The 19,317-nt window shown below is 35.4% G+C and overlaps 1 protein-coding gene and 1 long non-coding RNA gene across 3 annotated transcripts; both read left to right on the top strand.

Annotated features, from left to right (window-relative positions):
* Positions 1 to 5,630: 5,630 nt before the first annotated feature.
* Positions 5,631 to 15,926, top strand: LOC123677395. The gene is made up of 2 exons (XR_006747099.1): positions 5,631 to 6,408; positions 15,712 to 15,926. It is a non-coding gene; the product is annotated as an uncharacterized LOC123677395 (long non-coding RNA).
* Positions 15,927 to 15,936: 10 nt separating this feature from the next.
* On the top strand, positions 15,937 to 18,423 carry LOC123677394. 2 transcript variants are annotated; one of them, XM_045613886.1, is made up of 3 exons: positions 15,937 to 16,179; positions 16,974 to 17,097; positions 17,152 to 17,447. In XM_045613886.1, the coding sequence occupies exons 1-3, from the start codon at positions 16,033 to 16,035 to the stop codon at positions 17,250 to 17,252; spliced, it is 372 nt and encodes a 123-aa protein (XP_045469842.1). In that variant the 5' UTR covers positions 15,937 to 16,032; the 3' UTR covers positions 17,253 to 17,447. The 2 variants fall into 2 exon arrangements, with proteins under 2 accessions (XP_045469842.1, XP_045469841.1); XM_045613885.1 differs by lacking the exons at positions 16,974 to 17,097; positions 17,152 to 17,447 and adding an exon at positions 18,017 to 18,423 and having other exon boundaries at positions 15,960 to 16,179.
* The last annotated feature ends 894 nt before the right edge of the window (positions 18,424 to 19,317 follow it).

Genomic DNA, 19,317 nt, shown 5'->3' with positions numbered 1-19,317 from the left:
TCATTTTGAGTTGCATAAATACATCACGAACAAAGTGAAATTTTCCACTGAGACTGACCTGCTAGACATCCTGACCTGACAGGCTGTCCTCGTGGCGAAAATATGGGTCGAATCAAAGCGAGATACATTTTGTAACGTTTCGAGAGCATCTTTTACTCTGTCACATAAAAAGTGTAACGCGTCAGCGCCACCCGCTCAAGTAGAAGAATAATATACGGTTCAGGCATCATCGGCATTAATTTAACGTTGGTAAAGATAATAAAAAGTGAACTGCTGGAGGATGGAAGCGAAGACCACTCAAGAGGAAAGCCCTGAAGCCCTACGCCACCGACTTGATTTTCTTTTCTACCGATCTGAGCATCAGAAGCTGACGATCATATCACAGGGTCTGACTGAAATTATTGGGAAAATGAATCACAAAAAGTAAAGGAAAATAATGTGGAGGGAATTGATGTTCAACAGAGAATGGAATCTCTATGTAGCAAACTAACGAGATACTAAAACGTTCTTTTCAGTAATTCATATGGGTTTATTTGATCATCAAGAATAGAAACCAAGATAAAACGAAATATTCAAAGTAGTCCCTGATATGATCTGCTTTCTGATATTATGAGGACAAAATCGTTAAAAAACAGCCCTATTTGAAGAAAAAAAGGTGCTGTTTCATCAAGACAATGCGCCGTGTCAATCAATGAAATCAATGAAAACAATGACAAAATCGCATGAATTTGGCTTCTGCATCCACCGTAGTCGCCAGATCTGGCCCCCAGCGACTTTTTCCTGTTCTCAGACTTCAAAAGAATGATCGCTGGAAAGAAATTTATATCCAATGAAGAAGTGATCACCGAAACTGATGCCTATTTTGAAGCTAATGACAAATCGTACTACAAAAATAGTATCGAAAAGTTGGAAGATCGGTATAATCACTGTATTGCCCTCGAAGGCAACAATGTAGAATAATAAAATCGAATTTTGCCAAAAAAATGTGTTTTACTATGGTAGACCGGGGAATTTTCAATTTGCCTGTTATCTCATTATTTCGAAAAAAGAGATCGAGAGTCCTTGAAGAATTCTTCTCTAAGTCTTATAGTTTTCTCGGGTTACTTTCAGTGAATTTGGAACACCCTGTACATATATTTGGTTGCCTACAACGCGTCGTTTTCTTCATGCTGTTAAATTCCAATAAAAAAATTATCATCGCATAAATTTTTCGTCCAGACATATCAACTGGGTGAGAAATCGAAAATTTCCCCATAACCAAAAGATAAAATTTTGTGTATTCGTCTCCCACGCCACACAATAATCTCAGGAAAAGGTCCATTCAGCACCACTATTTTTCTTTTTCGGAGATCCCCCCCAACTTGAACCTTGTCCGCCTTCCAGAATCCCAGCATCTCTCAGCGAACTTATGATAACTACATATTTTATACGACGATACTTAAGTTTGATGTGCTGAATTTCATACATGTGAATGGGGGCTTATCTGGTGTTAGCTTTCCGTCGGTTTTCTCCATTTTTGCAGCATCTTTTCACTCCATATTGCGTGGGTACCTTTCATTGGTTCAGCTTGACGCATCGTTTTCAGATCATTGATTTCAGAAGTTGCAGGAATGAGTTTGTACGTAGGACGTCGAATTATTTAACATTGAAAATAAATAATAGATTGAGTAATTGTTTGTTGGATGTTCATTATAAATATTAAAGATATAAGCTAGAGCTTTTGATTTATCGTTCATTGGAAATGAAGTTCTAATTACCTAATGACAAAATTAACGTAAGATATTTTTGGCATATATTCTGAGCAAAATATTCAATCAGTGTCTGCAACAAGGAATATTTCCAGGGAGTTGAAAATATCCATAGTCGTATCAATCTACAAAAAAGGACATTCGAATGATGCGTACAACTACATGCACATTTCCATTCTTCTCATCTCTTCGAAAATCAAGGAAGAACTGCTGAGGAGAAGGCTTACAGCAGTTAAAATGCCCTAAGTGAGGATCAGCATGGCTTTTCTACTGGCAGATCGACTACTTCTGCACTGACTAACTTATTAAAATCGATTACAAAAAAAAATGATAAAAATCAATACGAAGAGTTTATTTTTTACCTCACCAGGGTATTTGACAGTGTAATTGACTTGATTTCAAGTCAAGTAGTAGTTTTTCAATCTGAAGTCAAGTCAAGTATTTATTTATCAAGTACTTTAATCATTTCAAGCTTTTTGATTTTTAACAGTTTTATTGTGTATTGTCACATCAATAAAAAAAGGATGCGATGGGAAGGAACCTTGCAAAAAACACTTTCATTTATTGAACTTATTGTATGAAAAAACCGAAAATATCAACTTTTTGAAATAGAAACATAAATTGAATCATATTAATCATAAAAAAAATGAATAATAATTGAAAAAATAAAGTTTCTCAATATTGAGAAACCTTCAGGCTTTTTCTGATTTCATAATTTTTTATCCAGGATATAAGACACATGAGACATCTTATAGATTTGACGCCTAACCTATAGCGGGTTTTTTCAACTGTAAGAGCAGCTCTGGAAATTTGTCTTTCAATAGGAAGATGCTGGCGTTGATAAAAAATCCTTGGCCATTTTGGCCAAGTTTAGATAGATATTTCTAAAAAAATCTACCAATAGATTTCATAGAAAAGTAAAAAAACTACTAATAAAGCCACACTGGCGATTGCTTCAGTCTCTCGGCGCTCGAGGAATCGCCTTATTTAGTCTAAGCGCGCACGAGATTGCAGAAATATAATCCGTGCGACGCGTGCATATCAAGCTCAAGTAATATCGAGTAGCTTGATATCAAGTCAAGCAATAAATATCTGAAATCGAGTCAAGTCAAGATCAAGTATGTAATATTTCACAAGCTTGATTTTCAAGTCAAGTAGTTGGTTAAAATGTCAAGCTACTTGGCTTGATCAATTCCTAGTGGAGATTCTACTGAAAAAGATGGAGTACCTATTATATTCGTGACACCAAACATTCTATCTGCCAGTTGTTCCTCCAGGAAAGTATGAATATTGTTGACTGGAAAAACTACATACACTACAGAGCGAAGGGTTCCGCAGGGCTCAATTTTGGGACCAGTATTATTCAACATATACACAAATGATCTCCATCTGAATGTACCTATCAGTCCGACTGTCCACTATGCTGTCGATACCAATTTGTTGAACAATTTCTTAGAGATACGTCTTCAGTGCCTATGCTATAGCTGCACAGGGGTAGTTCTCTGCAAATGGTGTAAAATTAAAAGTAAATAAGACCCAGATTATGAGATTTGGAGACCAGTTCTTAGCTGCAGCCTTGAGGGCCACAGAACTGTCAGTGCTTGTTGGTTTTATTTCTAAACAAAAAACTCATAGCCGCTTCAGATACATTATCCAGCAGGCTGAACCGCACCTAGTTACTCAATATTTTGCTGAATTATTATTGTTCGCAATAAATTCTAACGGCTCAGAAGAGCCAGGAAAAAATATAGCCTAATTGAAAAATTTTCTCTGTTATTATAAGTATTATTTAATCTTCACAGAATTTGCATTTCACTCAAAATCCTCCACGCCACACTAATCCATTTTATCTTGACGGCAATTAATTACATCAAAAAAAGTTGGAAAAAATAAAAAACTTTCACCACCGCAGACGGATCCCGTCAGAGGTCGCTGTGGGCAACCACCTGCTACGCAGACAGTTCGAAGCGGGAAAACGAAAAGCTGGCACCAGTAACTTTAGCAGTATTTTCTAGCGTGCGTTTAGGGAAGACGTATTTCTTCATTAGGGGTTTAATTTTTCCTCACTGCATACATAATCAATAAGCCTCTTTTTCTCTCCTCTTCTGCTGTCCGTAATTTTCATATTTAATTTATTTCTAATTTCCATGCTGAATTATGCATTTTCGGCGGCCTAGGGTGTTGCATATTCAGATTTCTGGGCACTTTCTCCAGCGGTACTTTCTTGCGGGGTTGCAAAATGGGACGCGTTTTCTTGAGAAACTGGGAATTGAATTGGGAAGATGTTACGAGTCGTGGTTTGAAGCTTTTCATGAAATTGGGTTAGAATTTTGTCATGACAGATCGATTGGTGGGACATAAAAGTAAGTTGATATGTAAAGTCTCATACAATTCTACCAAATGAATCCTTGAACCAAAAAAATTGCATGCCGTTTTTACGCAGAAGCAAGAAAAGCGCATTTTGGAGTAGGTAGATAAAATCCACTCAACTTATGAGAAACCAAAGCATCTAGAAAGACTGTTTCCTCCGCTGATGATCTTTAGTATTGAAATCACTACTGTAAAGAACGTTATCATGCCTTCAGCAAATTGCCATGCCAGCCACCAAACCATTCCGCAAGGGTGCTCCTCTGGCAGCATGAATTGTCGGTCACACTATTGCAATTTGATGCCTTTGGACTCCTAACTGTAGGTTTATTTGAGATCACAGTTTTTTACTTTCAAGTTTCCAGACGTCGAAGCATTAAGGTGTAACTTTAGAAACTTCATCAACGAAATACCATAATATGTATGCCATAAAATTTAACGCATGTACCACCAAAGATGCGGATCCCATTTAGGAGATATTTTGTTCCATACTGTCAATGCCATATGTAAGCCAACAAATATTACAATATTTGGATGTTCAAAATCCCATTTCAATGAGACTGATATCTGAATCCTGAAAGAAGACCTTAGAGAATCTTCCAAAAAGGTACCTGCAGATCAGAAATATCTGCAGATATCTAAAACACAAACCTGGGCTCTTTTCTCTTTGAGGCGTTTTGTTTTTATTGTATTTTTATTCCAGTTAGTCTGCTCAAGACTTTTTATGTTCACCATTGATGCTTTTTATGGCTTGGACCCTCAACCTAATGGAAATAGCTCCTTATTCTCAAGACCATTAGGTTTTCCAGCCATATCCTAGCGAATATTTTCTCAAAAATGTTTCTGGTATATCGTTAGAACATTCCCTATTAGGTTAATGATTGAGAGTAATTACCAATGACGATGAGAATCAGTAACAAAATCTACAGATAACATAACCGATTGTACTAACTCACAAAAACTTAGATTTTTTGCAAGGTCTCAGTAACAGAATTGACTATTAAGGAGAGAAAGTCGCAATTCTCAGACACAAAATGCGTGGCCAGTATCTCTTATTATGCAGTAGAAAATAGAAGACAACAGAAGCGTAGGAAGACGACGAATCTCATTGCTGAAACATCTGAAGAAATGGTTTGGTTGCACTTCAAAACTATTTAGAGCAACTGCCTCAAAAGTCAGGAGAGCTTTGATGATTGTCGACCTCCACCTTGGAGATGGCACTCAAAGAAGAATAAGTTTTAAAGGTCTTGGACAGGAAACAAAAAAAAACAGTAAAAATATTGACCCGAAGAGTGGGCATGTCTTAGAATTTCATACTCTAAAAAACTACAGAAATGGCTCAACTTCCATGATGATTGTCGACCTTCACCTTGGAGATGACACTTAAAGAAGAAGAAGTTATAAAGACCTTGGACAGGAAACAAAAAAACAGTAAAAATACTGACCTGAAGAGTGGGCATGTTAAGAAAACTACAGAAATGGCTCAACTTTCATTCAACGTTATGCCAGACTCCTTTCACATCAACCCTGGTATTCGACATCAAAACGACCATAACCTACAAAAGCACCACCAACCACGAAAGTGTCTATTCCAGAATTATTCCGCCCAAAATCCTGAAAATCCTTCTCCTTTCGACGTCCCCGTCGCAACGCCGGAATATAACGACGCCGGCAGCGTCGGCGGTACTTTAAATTGTATGAAACATACATGAGTTCTGCCCCCTTCTGAATAATATGCCGGCCTTAGTTTACAAATGAATACAGCTATTGAACTTACTTATAATATCAATGCGACGGGGCGTCCTTGTCTGTAGCCTGGCGACGCCTGGCGTCGCTCTCTTTCCTCTGGCCTCTTTTCGACGTTCGCCATACAGAATGGCCATATTAACTTGATAATTAGGTGTGTTATCGGACTTGCAGATGAGCCGCGGATGGAATAAAAAGTATTTGCCCCCTCTTTGAGCCACGTCTGATGGCAGGGTTTTGTATAAAATTCGGGAGGGTGTCAGTGATGGCACACTTTGATGCCGACCGCGACGCGAGGCGTCTTAGCTCCACGACGTCTTCGTCGGCGTGTTGTCGGTGCACCAGGTAGTCCAGGTTGTCAACTTCATTGTTTGATAGTTGGAGAATTGAGTGATCGGATTTGTGTAGGTGTTGGAAGAGTTTTGTGTTCATAGGATAGATCCTAAGATTTGATTATCTGAGAATTGTGTTCAAAAATTTGAACTTGAAACTTGTTGGATATGCAGAGGGCGCTAGTGTGGAATTTGTGACTTCTGAATCAACTGATGTACGAAGATTTCTTCCTTTTTTACATCTGAAGAAAAGATCAAAATAAAAAAAATAAGAATAATGAAATTATATGAATCGATTGAATAATAAAATAGAATGATTCTTGAATCGCAAGAAAAAGTTATTTCTCTTCGACACTTCAAACAGACAATGTTTATGCTCAAGTGACTTGAAGGATAACTGGTTTTTGAAAAAGTCTTCTGGAAAATCAACAAAATAGTTACCCCTAATTCAAACACCGTTTTTCTTGTTTTTTATTACCTTCATGAAACGGCCAAAGAAAGGGTTGTGATTGGTGCTTGTGATATGTGCAATACGGTTTCGACTTGAGGTATGAGAGTTCAATTTTGGAAAGAGAAAAACTCATATAATGGCAATACGGCAGTTGTTCGATAAGATACGTTGAATATTTGACCACAAATATTTGAAATATCGTTAGGCAAAACTTAACGTTCGAAATTTCAAATGATTTAGAACTGTTACGAGTATCAGTGATAATATCCCTAGGACATTGATAATAGGCGAGATTATTTTATGACAATCGAAAGCAGATTACTAAGACATTCGTCAATGCCCGAAGTAGATTCGTCGAAAAATTTCTTGACAAAAAGAGTTATAACATTATTAAATCTCAACTCAACAGTAGATTAATTGCTGTTCTATACCAAAGATGATCTATTACCATTGCATCGTGGGTATCTCAGGTTGATTTGAATACTATATTGTTAAACGGGTCAATTATAATGTTATAGTTATTGTAGTACTTTTATGCAAAAGTTTACACAAAATGTTCCACATTGTCTTCACCGTTGCTTCTTTATATTCGGTCCCTTCTCTCTTTCTCATATTCACCTATTCTTCTTAGCTCCTATGTTGATTCAATTCATATTCTCGTTCGCAGCAAAAATCCATAAATATTTCCCAAATATATTTGTGACTGTATGTTGTATATCTGGGAATTTTTCTTTGATTAGCGCATTTATACTTTGTTATACTTTGAACATACGCATTGCCAAAACGTGAAGTTTTGATATTTATTTGGAATGGTGTTGTCAAACGCAATAGTGTTGTCATGGTGATTGATAATTGCAATGAATACAATTATCATAAGTAATTGCACAAGTGCATCAAAATTACCGATAATTTTGCATGACAGCGTGTTGTCATAAAAACTGCATGATGAAAATGACCGAATGCAGTTTTTCAAAGAAAGCACGCTGGAATGCGAAATTATTCGGTCATTTTGATGCACGAGTGTAATTCAGGGGAATATTTCCCGAATTAACTGTTACATTACTTGTCAAACTGATTTAGAATGGAATTGCCATAGATTCGAACTGTGTAAGATGCATAGAAACTATGCATCTATGAACAGAACAATTATCGCAGTGCTGTTTCACTTCCTACAATGCAATTATCGCTGTAATATTCGATAATTGTTCTCCATATACATAGAATTTTTGACAGGAGGGAAATATTCGCTGTAATTTTCGATAATTGTTCTCCATATACATAGAATTTTTGACAAGAGGGAAATATTCGCTGTAATTTTCGATAATTGTTCTCCATATACATAGAATTTTTGACAGGAGGGAAATATTCGCTGTAATTTTCGCTAATTGCATTCCATTTACATAGAATTTTTGACATGAGGGAAATATTCAAAGTTAATACCACGAGTGCTTCAAATATTATCGATAATTTTTTCTTTTCCACGAAAATTTGATTATTTGGCAAAAACATGAAAACAAACCGATTGATTGGAATCACGAGTCCGTTAGGACGAGTGGTTTTATCTATATTCTGTTTATTTGAATGTTTTTGTCTCAAATAAACAAGTTTGAGTAAAGAATATACAGAATTATCTGATAAAATTTGAAACGAGTTGAAGATCCGTTTTTTTAATATCAATTAATAAAATGTTCGTCAACGTGAAAATGACAGACATTGTAACGAAATGATAGAGGGCTAAAAAATAAGGTAGTAGCCCATTTGCAGAATAGTTTGTGATACTTTTCTGATTACACCAATAATGCACAGTACCAGTGTTAGCCTCTGAATTATTCTGAAATTATTGTTGAATTCTATCATTGAAATAACGTTATTATTAATCGGACAAAAGGACTTTTTGTTGCTCGACTAAAATTGACAATAAATCAGTTTCTTCTCAAAAAATGTTGTTGACACCTAATGAAACAATCTTTACCCACTATTAAAATAGATGAACTGGTAAAACAAAGCAATGTAGACAAATTTATGTATATGTAACTCCAGTTGAGCAAATAATACAGTTGTGCCAACTCAGCGGCAAAAAGTTTTGGACAATCTCCTCGAACGGCATTTCAAATGGCCAATTTCCAGTACTTTGTTATACTCTGTAATTGACCTTCGTGTAGAATTCCTAGCAAAAAAAACAACCATTTCTGAAACGGATCGTGTGGCAAACATCGATTAACGAAACACCTCGCTTCATCAAAGTCAAGAGCGAAACCATCAGATTTATAGTCTGCGATTTGAGTTATTGGAAGATGTGCAAGATAAGCTTCTGCGACTTTTTAAAATAACTGAATCACGTGTCACTATTTCATTTCGAATTGCGGCAAATAACGACGTACAAGTGAGCGAAACGTCAACATAAAAATGCAAAACAGAAGGTATAAAGAAATAATCTCAGTTTCCATCTCGTTAAGAACACGCCGCTTAAGTCGGATGTATATCAATTAAAAAAAGAATTTTCCTTGGACAAATGGAAAAATGTCGCGAATGAACGTGTTATAGTCATATATAATATTGAAAAGGTGGTTACAGGGGTGAACTCGAGTGAATTTTACAAAAAAAATTCCTTATCCTTTATTATTTATGTTTCTTCCACTGAGTATGACCTTGGAACTGTGAATAGTTGGTTTGGCCGCCGAAGTGGAAGCATGGCCGGGATATCCCCATGATTTTCTGCACTTGGGATTATCGTAATGAACCCATTCTTTGTCTTCAGTCACAATGCAATGCACAAATCACTCCCGTCTTTGCCTTGCAAGCAGCTGTTCACAAGCAAACGAACGCCGTTCAACATCTCTCGGCTTCAACTCGTACGGCACCCAATTTCCTTGTTTCTGAATCATTCCCAGGACTTTCAGGCGTTTTGAAATGTTGTGTCACTCCCAAAGATCTTGCCAATTCTTGTTGCGTTTGACACGAGTCTTGATCAAGTAATGCCTTCAATTCTGCATGTTCGAAAACCTTCTCTCTTTCACCGCCATGCTGGTCTTCGACGTCAAAATCACCATTCTTGAAGCGTTGATACCACTCTCGACGTTCTTTCACTAATAGCGGCCTCACCATAGGTATTTGAGAGGATTTGATGAGCCTCAGCCGCAGATTTCATCATATTAAAGCAGAAAATTAAAATCTCCCGCAAATGACGAGAATTTGGCTCGTAAGCTGACATGTTTAATCGAGAATAACTTCATGATGCAGACAAAAATCTACTAATATGTCAATGGCGTTATGTTCACATATACCTAAGCTTATTGTATGACATCTACGATCTATTTATTAGTATCTATTCACCGCTACAGCCATCTAGTGCGAATCGGCGGATGAAAGTTGTACACCTAATATTATTCTTAAAACAATTCCAATATATGCCTTTTCGATTAAAAATGTACTGAAGATTTTAAGTTTTATGACCATATCTTGAATATATTTCTCATCATGTTGAGTATTTTTTCAGATTATTATGGTTTCTATCGCTAACTTGTCTCGACAGATCCCAATTTCCCTATCAGTTCCACTATGGCTGGCCGAAAAAATGCTAAATGATGACTTGAAAATGCATTAGGATTGCAAATTGTGTTTTCCTTTTTTGCTTTAACTATTTCAATGCATTTTTGGAACGTGTATCGTTCTATTTTTAGTAATGGCGTAATTTCATCTGTCAAATGTCAAAAGATGAAAGCTTCAAAGGGGACAACTGACGAGATAGTGAAATGAACATGAAACATCTCATTGGAAAATTTTTTATTGGATTATTTTATAGTACAAGTTGGCGAATGCGTCGGTCCACAACTGAGTTGCGTAGTATTACATCATTTACACAGATTCTCTATTTTGTCAGAAATGATAGATGAACAACAAGTTTCCTTATGAGTACTGTATCAAGACAAAAAATTTCAGTTGACTTTTCTACCACTCCAGTAAAAACTGCAACGTATAAGAAATTAAAATCGGTTTTATGAAATAGTGAAAAAAGATGTCAACTGAAAATATTTTTTGAATTTGTTCAAACATTCAAATGCATTTATGCCAGTTTATTCAAATTTAATTGCTGATGATTACATGCTATTTAAATTTTCTGCTAGGTCTATTAGATCCCATATTGTTTTAATTTTTCCCTATTTCGAACCTGCTATTATGGCCTTTTCGCAACTATAAAATGTAACAATGTGTTTTCAAGATTAATATTAGTGTCACCAACACGCACATTTCATTTTAATCGTAGCGTAAAAGTGAGTAGATATTTGCATAAGGAATGATCTCTGGTTTTACGGCAATTATATGAATTATATCTTTCCTCGATAATACATTGTACTTCTAGGCCAACTTTAAGCTTTGTTCTATGTATCCTAATGAAAATAATCAGAACGGTCATTCGTCTTAGTATACGATAAATGATTGTGGTGGAGAGATAGAATCTCTGCCTGCTTGACCTAGGTTGTTGGTAATCAAAAATTAAAGCAGGAACTGTGTTTTTCCTGCCAGTGAGTTGAAAGAAGACCAGAGGGGTGGTTAATGAATATTTTCCATGGGTAGGCACATCTTGATTACTCAGAATAGTGATGATTATCCAGGATAACATTTCATCTATTTAACTTTTTGTTTGGAATGATTTGGGCTATAACATAGGTAGAGGAATTATACGCAATTTCTACATGTCCCCAACATTGTTAGATTTCGTCGTCGGATTGTGATATATTTTCAAATCCACAATTTTACTATATCCTAGTGTCATCGGTTGTTTCAAGTCGTTTGGCTCGTTTGAAGTTTGTTTTCTGAGTTTCTGATATATTTAGATATTTATTCAAATATATTTTGAGTCAATATGAAACGTTGAATCAATATGGGACATAAGAAGTGCGTTCTTTGTGAAAAAACTCGCAAATTGAGTGAAATATCGCATCACTGATTTGTTTTCATTTCCGAGCGCTTCATGTCAAATTTGAGAGTTCATGTTGGGGACAAAATTTGGTTACCTACTGAAAATGACATATGCTCCCTCTACCTATACTTATTAATATAACATATCAAAAATTCAGACTATTTGAGATGGAGCCACTTTCTCTAATAATAATAATAATTTATTGGCTTGACTATCAAAATCAGCTGATATTAGCTCAGTTTCACAGACCGTTAGCACGTGGTGATCATAGATAAACTAGTTAGTTTGTCTATGGTGGTGACTCTTTTATGCAGTGACGTCACCAGCGGAAATTTTGAAAACTTTATTTACGTATTTTTTATTGGTACTTTCTATATTTTTCCATGAAAATATTTTTTTTTGTGTTTATATAGTGCTTATCTACATATTAAAAGCAATTTCAAAATATAGGCAATATCCTTACTGTACGGTATCCTTTTATGAAAAATTATATGAAGTGAAGACCAGAAAAAACGTGCAAAACCTCCTGACTACATGTCAGTGATTTCTAAATCTGTAGAGTCTAGATTTGGAATAATATTCAAATTGCATCATCATCAATAACTCCCATTTTTCAACTCTAATCTAAACATCGAAACACCTCATAACAACTACATATTATTCGACCAACAAAACAAAAATCTTCCCATCCAACTCAAAAGCAATAAATCATCCCATTCCCAATCATATTCCCTCAAGTTTAACGTCTCAATATCGTAAACCTCTTTTCACACACAACCAGGTTCATCCAAGACAACACTTTTGACTGACCAATATTTTAGGAGATATAACCAAACCTTATAATAGTATCCCAAATTTTTGACTCTTCACATCTTGATTACTCAGAATAGTGAAGATTATCCAGGATAACATTTTGATTTGTTTAACAATGAAGAACAAATGAGAGTTTTCAGGGGTCTCTAGCGTCAAAACTAGCCTAAAGAAAAACTTGCGTCTATTGAACTTTTTGTTTGGAATGACTTGGACTTTATCATTTCGAAAATTCAGCAAATTCGACAAGGGAGTTACTTTTTCTAATGAAGAGTGCAGTATCCTTTCATGAAAAATTATATAAATACCAAGAAAAAACGTGCAAAAGCTTCTGAATTCACGTCATTGGTTTTGTCAACTCTAGAGTCTCTCTTTTTCTTTATAGCCGTTTGTAATGAACATTGTTGCCCTGAAGATGACCATGTGAATGGTCGAAAGCTTGGCCAAATTTAATATAGAACTCAAATAAGATTTTTAAGCGACTTTCTACCCAATATATTATTTCTTTTATCCTGTTACGAAGTCGATAATTCTTTTCCTACAATCTAGAGCCTAGATTCTGAATAACAGTCAAATTGCGTCATCATCAATAACTCCCATTTTTCAACAACAATCTTAACATCAAAACACCTCATAACAACTACATATTATTCTCCCAATTCGACCAACTCAAAAGCAATAAATCATCCCATTCCCAATCATATTCCCTCAAGTTTGAACATCTCAATATCGTAAACCTCTTTTCACACATAACCAGGTTCATCCGAGGCAACACTTGTGTGCGACCTTATCTACATCCCCCCCTCATCCCCGCAGACTAACACACACACAGGGGTAAATTTAGAATGCGGTCGCCACCTCCACGCAAATGCGATAAGATCGCAGAGATCAGTCAAGCAGAAAATGACGGTGTCAAAACGGAGCCCCGGACAATGCACCCCTGCCCCCCCGGCACAATGGAACCACTGTACAGGCCTTATTCATACGCAAATGTGGAGGATTACATGGCACACACAGTACACACGCACACAAACAGATAGAATGGCGCTCTGTGCGCATTGTGGTGGGCCGACGACGTAGGAGATCGAGAGGGCTTCGACAGTCTGAAAACTGTCAGGAGGAAAGACGAATTATGTATTTCATCAGATATGCCGGTGAAGGTTCTGCCGGATGGTGATGGATGTCGAATTTTGTGGATATTAAAGGAAGGAAGAGTTTTTGGCAGGGTTGTTTTCGTAGTCCGAGATGCTAGAGGATCGCCAGACGTTATGTTGAGGGTTATACAGGAAAAAGAAGAATTCCTCTGTGGTTTGAGTCTATGCTTACTCGCATCATGCTTTTCCCAAATTTCAAGTTCAAATTTCCTCAAAACTGTGAGGTCTACGCAAAATCGGTGAGCGTTGCCAGAATTGACGATCTCTGATTAGCCGAATTTCGATCTCACCTGAGAAATTTTTTGTAGACGAATTTTCATGAAAAATTTTCCATACCTAACATGGCAATAATGTATCATTTTTTTGATTGATTCGACTTAGTAGATCACGAAAATGCTTGCAGTTGGGCGATCACTACATTATTTCAGAAATTATAGGTAAAATCCGATATTTTCGAGACAAAAATTTGTAATATTCCCGAGGCTGCAACTTCTCCTGGATGTAAGCTTCGCCCTTGAAACCTCAGTATGTCTTAGATCGCAACTTGATGTTTGAAAAACTTTTTATTTGAGGGGTCTGTGACGAAAAATTGAGGAGATATAATGATTTTTTGAGGGAAAATCAAGAAACCAAATTTTCTCCCAAATTTGGAGTTCAAATTTCCTCAAAACCGTGAGCTCTACGAAGAATCGTTGAGCGGTGACAGAATTGATGATCTCTGATTAGCTGATTCTCGATCTAACCTGAAAAATTTTTTGTCGAAAAATTTTCGTAAGTAATTGCACAAGTGCATCAAAATTACCGATAATTTTGCATGACAGCGTGTTGTCATAAAAACTGCATGAAGGTGGAGGGCTCTTGAAAAAAATAAAATTTCCTTCATAGGAATATTGTATCATTTTATTGATTGATTCGACTTTGTAGATCACGAAATTGCTTGCAGTTAGGCGATCACTACATTATTTCAGGAATTATAGGTAAATATCCGAAATTTTCGAAAGAAAAATTGGTATTATTCCCGAGGCTGCAACTTCTCCTGGACGTAAGCTACGCCCTTGTTACCTCAGTATGTCTTAGATCGCAACTTGAAGTTTGAAAAATGTTTTATTTGAGGGGTCTATGACCAACAATTGAGGAGATATATCGATTTTTGGAGGGAAATCCAATTTTTTCCAAAATTTCGATTTCAAATTTCTTCAAAACCGTGAGCTCAACGAAGAATCGGTGAGCGGTGCCAGAATTGACGATCTCTGATTAGCCGATTTTCGATTTTGCCTGAAAAATATTTTGTCGAAAAATTTTCGTAAAAATTTCGATACCAACCCTTAGAAAATTGAAAAAAAATTAAATTTCCTTCATGGGAATATTGTACATTTTATTGATTGATTCGACTTTGTAGATCACGAAAATACTTGCAGTTGGGCGATCACTACATTATTTCAGAAATTATAGGTAAAAAACGGATATTTTCGGGAGAAAAATTGGTAATATTCCCGATGCTGCAACTTCTCCTGGACGTAAGCTACGCCCTTGAAACCTCAGTATGTCTTAGATCGCAACTTGATGTTTGAAAAACGTTTGTGTTTGAGGGTTCTGTAACGAATTATTAAGGAGATAAAACGATTTTTGGAGGGAAATTCAATTTTTTTCCAAATTTGGAGTTCAATTTCCTCAGAACCATGAGCTCTATGAAGAATCGGTGGGTGGTGCCAGAATTGACGATCCCTGATTAGCCGAATTTCGATCTCACCTGAAAATTTTTTTGTCGAAAAATTTCCGTAAAGTTTTCCATCCCTTATTAAAAAATCGAAAAAAAATTTAAAGTTCTTGCATGGGAATATTTTATCATTTCAGTTATTGATTCGACTATGTAGATCACGAAAATAAATGAACTTTTTGCCATTATGAGAGCCCTTTCAAAACAGAGTGAGATTAGCGCAATTAATATACATAGATTTTTTCTTTATTTCAAAGGGAAATCGATCTCTCCTGATCACTCCCTGGCTTCGGCCTTGATTTCTTCAAACAGTAGTATTTGTCATTGATTTATCTGGATTTTGGATACTTAAATTAACTGTTGAATAATCAAATTTTTTATATAAAACTTACGAGAAAATCAATATTGCAGTTTTCTTCACAATCTTTACCAGTATTTGATCTGATTGATCTCATTCGTTTTCAGATTTCAACATGAGCAGTTTCGTCCCTTAATCCTGAAAGGCCTACACTTCATCCCAGCAGATTCTAAATGAACTTCTGATAGCTTGAGACAAGCAGATACTCCTCAAGAATTCAACATCCACATGTTATAAAATTCAATTCACCAATTCCTATTTTGACAATTCGTATTTCTATGTTCGACAAAATTATTCTATCAATAAATTGTTGTGGTGCTAACTGTGTTTCAATCAATAATAAATACCCTCACAATCAACATACATGACGATCGCATCAGTTGTCAGTGTTGATTGTCAATAAGTTGAAAATTATGATAAAAGCTTAAATGGAAAGAAATACTTATGGTGAAAGTTGTTCTTTGCAAAATGACCAACCCTCTCATATTTCTCTCACTGCCAAGCAAGGCTTGATGGACATAAGAACTCCTCTGGGAATCAGTGCAATAGAGATTGGAAGTTGGAGTGATTTGGAGGTTAGTATATCGAATATTGAAATATGAAGAAATTTCATGGTATAATGCTTCGATGGAAAGGCCAAAAATTATAAAAATTTAATTGATCATCAACTTAGAGCAAATTTTCCAACGCAATTTCCTCCTAAGCTTATGAAAAATGGTTATCAGTTGATTCCAAATAAAAGACCCTTATGTCTTTGAAGAAAAGATGATCGGAAGACTCTATTCAAGCTGGTTTTCAAGTTATAGGATGTTCAAAGTAGACATAAGCGATGCAAGCTACAAATGAAATGTTTGAACATATTTGAATAGTTTTTCCACCACTTTGCAGTTGAAAAGGGCTCTTCTCTATTGATTGTTGAAATGTTTTAATTTTTAGGGGTATTTATCTTCTTTACTTATAGGTAAGCTACATGGCATGACGGAAAACGTAACAGCTCAAATGTTTTGTACAAAGAATGTTTTATTTTTATTATCCATTTATTATTTCGCTATTTTTATCAGAAGCTATTAAAGGTGAAAGAATATAATAGCAGCCTCCTTGAATGACATACTTTCCAGCAAGTCTCTCTGCTCTTAAGTGGGATTCAACCTGTATCGTAGGCTATAAAGTTGATATGGGTAACTTTATTCCTTTCTAATCATTTATTATTGCCATCAACTTAGAAGTCTTTCAATGTGTGGCGACATTTTCCATAAAAGCTTTTCTAGGGTACTTCGTGTTCAGTTGATGACTGATCGTATTGTGAAGTCTGAATACACTCGCATGAAGATTGAAGACCCTGCTCATTTTTAAAGTTGTCAATTTCTAGGATTTCAGAGGAGCCAGAACGTTGAGAATCTGCTCTCATATCGCAAGCATTTTATGGTTTCTGTGTAGTACCTTAGCACAGCTTTGCTGGAAAATGTGCAAAATAACATCTCACCATACACCGTGTAAGTTGATGACAATGATGAATGATCAAAAAGTTAACCATATCAACTTTTAAGCCTACAATACTGGCATGAATACCCCAGAGCAGAAAAACTTGCTGGATACTGTGCCATTCAAGAAAAATAAAAATGAAACATTTCATGTGCAAAATACCTAAGCAGTTAAATGTCCGCCTAGTCATATAACTAACGAGTAAGGACGATGAAAAATTCAAAAATCAAATGAAGAATAACCCTTTTAGCTGCAAAGTACAACAATTCAAATATGTTCAAATACAAATAATAATAATAATGTCTACTTTGAAACCCCTCTAACTTGGGAACCAGCGTTATTCACAGCTTCTGATCAGATTTTCTCATTCAGGGCATAAATATCTACAAAAACATTATCTACTATTATTTGGAATTGACTGGTAAGTGGTAAACAAATTTTTCTCTAATTCTGTGGTTATCCCGTTCATTCTTCCACATCTTGTAGAACAAAATCGTGCGAGAATATATCAGAAACGCACAGTTTTCATGGTTATATTTTATTATTCTATGTTGGAACTCCGAACTTTCCGCCACGGCTTTATCTGTCAATTCATCAAATTGCCTTAAAGAAATCAGTTCTGCCAACCAACATTTTTCAATGCAAAAATCACTAAATTATATTTATGGAAATATTTCATTAATTTCAATGAAAATGCAATGAATTAGAGAAAATAATGTATAATACTCGTACAGAAGGCTCATTCTACCACTCGTTCATTCCAAAACTCGCCACTTCGTGGCTCGTTTTTGAATTTTGAACTCGTGGAAGAATATCAATGCCTTCTGCACTTGTATTATAAATAACTATTAAGCATTCAGGTGGCAGGTCCTTTCTATGCATTCTATTCTCGATGTGTTCAGCAAATTTTGATAGTTCCATTTCACACAGGATGAAATTTTGAAAATATTCAACAATAGAGTGAGCAAATCTGACAAGGACCTATTCATCTTGTACGAAAACAAACTATTCTCAGGAAGCCCAATTTCATCTTCTGTCAGTTTGTGTGGAGATGATGATGATATTTATGAAGAGATCGTTCAAACACTAAATTTTGCCACTCAACAGGAGGCAGAAGTTGTTATTCTTCCGGATGACAAGGCATGGAGAAGAATGTGGAAATGTTTTAAGAAAGTCTTGAAAATGAAAAAGGGAGAAAGAGAATAAGGTTCTTAATGAATTAGGTTTTATTTAGGGTGAAGATCAGAAATAGACATTGGCTACAACATTTTGCGTAAGTTGAGCTGTAACCTATAAAATCAATTTATTCGACAGCAATAAATATGAATTGAAAATTGTTTGAGAATTTAATTCTATTATTTGTACAATAATTATACACTGTCTCCGTAAAGTTTGGAACAAATTCATTTTCAGCTAAACAGACCATTTTGAGAAATAATCCTGAAACACGTCGATTTTTTATTTTAATTTACCGTATTTTAAAATTATAATCTAATATATAGGGTGAATTACTTTCGAGTTATGACGTCACCATCATTTTTTTTAAATGGAACACCCCCATTTTGTCACAATTTTCCGATTACTCTAGATGAGCTGATTCCAAAAATGTATCACATGTTGATTCCAATTGGTACAGGGTGGACAAAAATACAATAGTTTTGTGTGTGCTCATAAAGTAACGCGTAACATTCTTTATTAGTTAAATCAACAACATTATCAAAAATACTTATTGTCTAGCGGCAATTGGTTTGAATGTAACACCCTGTAGTTTGTTACATTTTTAGAATTATAAAAATGTATGAAAATAAGAAATAATTCCTTTCATATTCTGTCAGCTAGACCACAAGTACCAAACATGTTTGGATATAGCTCTTTTTTATTAATCTAAAAATGTAACAAACTACAAGGTATTACATTCCAACCAATTGCCGCTAGACAATAAGTATTTTTGATAATATTGTTGATTTAACTAATAAAGAATGTTACGCGTTACTTTATGAGCATTTTTTTTCCTTCATTTTCATGAATTCGATTGAATTTAAGGACTAGTCGAATTGACATATCATGAATGATTCTGGAGCGTCTAATCTTTTTTTGGATCCTAGGAGATACACAACCCAAATTAAATAATTTTGAAATATAAATCAAATTGAAATTTTTGGATATGAAAATTTTTTAGCGATTACGAAATTTGGCTGATTAGGGATCGTGAATTCTACCACCGCTCACCG

This window comes from Harmonia axyridis, chromosome 4, assembly GCF_914767665.1.
Source record: "Harmonia axyridis chromosome 4, icHarAxyr1.1, whole genome shotgun sequence".
Lineage (NCBI taxonomy): Eukaryota > Metazoa > Arthropoda > Insecta > Coleoptera > Coccinellidae > Harmonia > Harmonia axyridis.
This window is presented reverse-complemented; position numbering and strand designations above follow the sequence as displayed.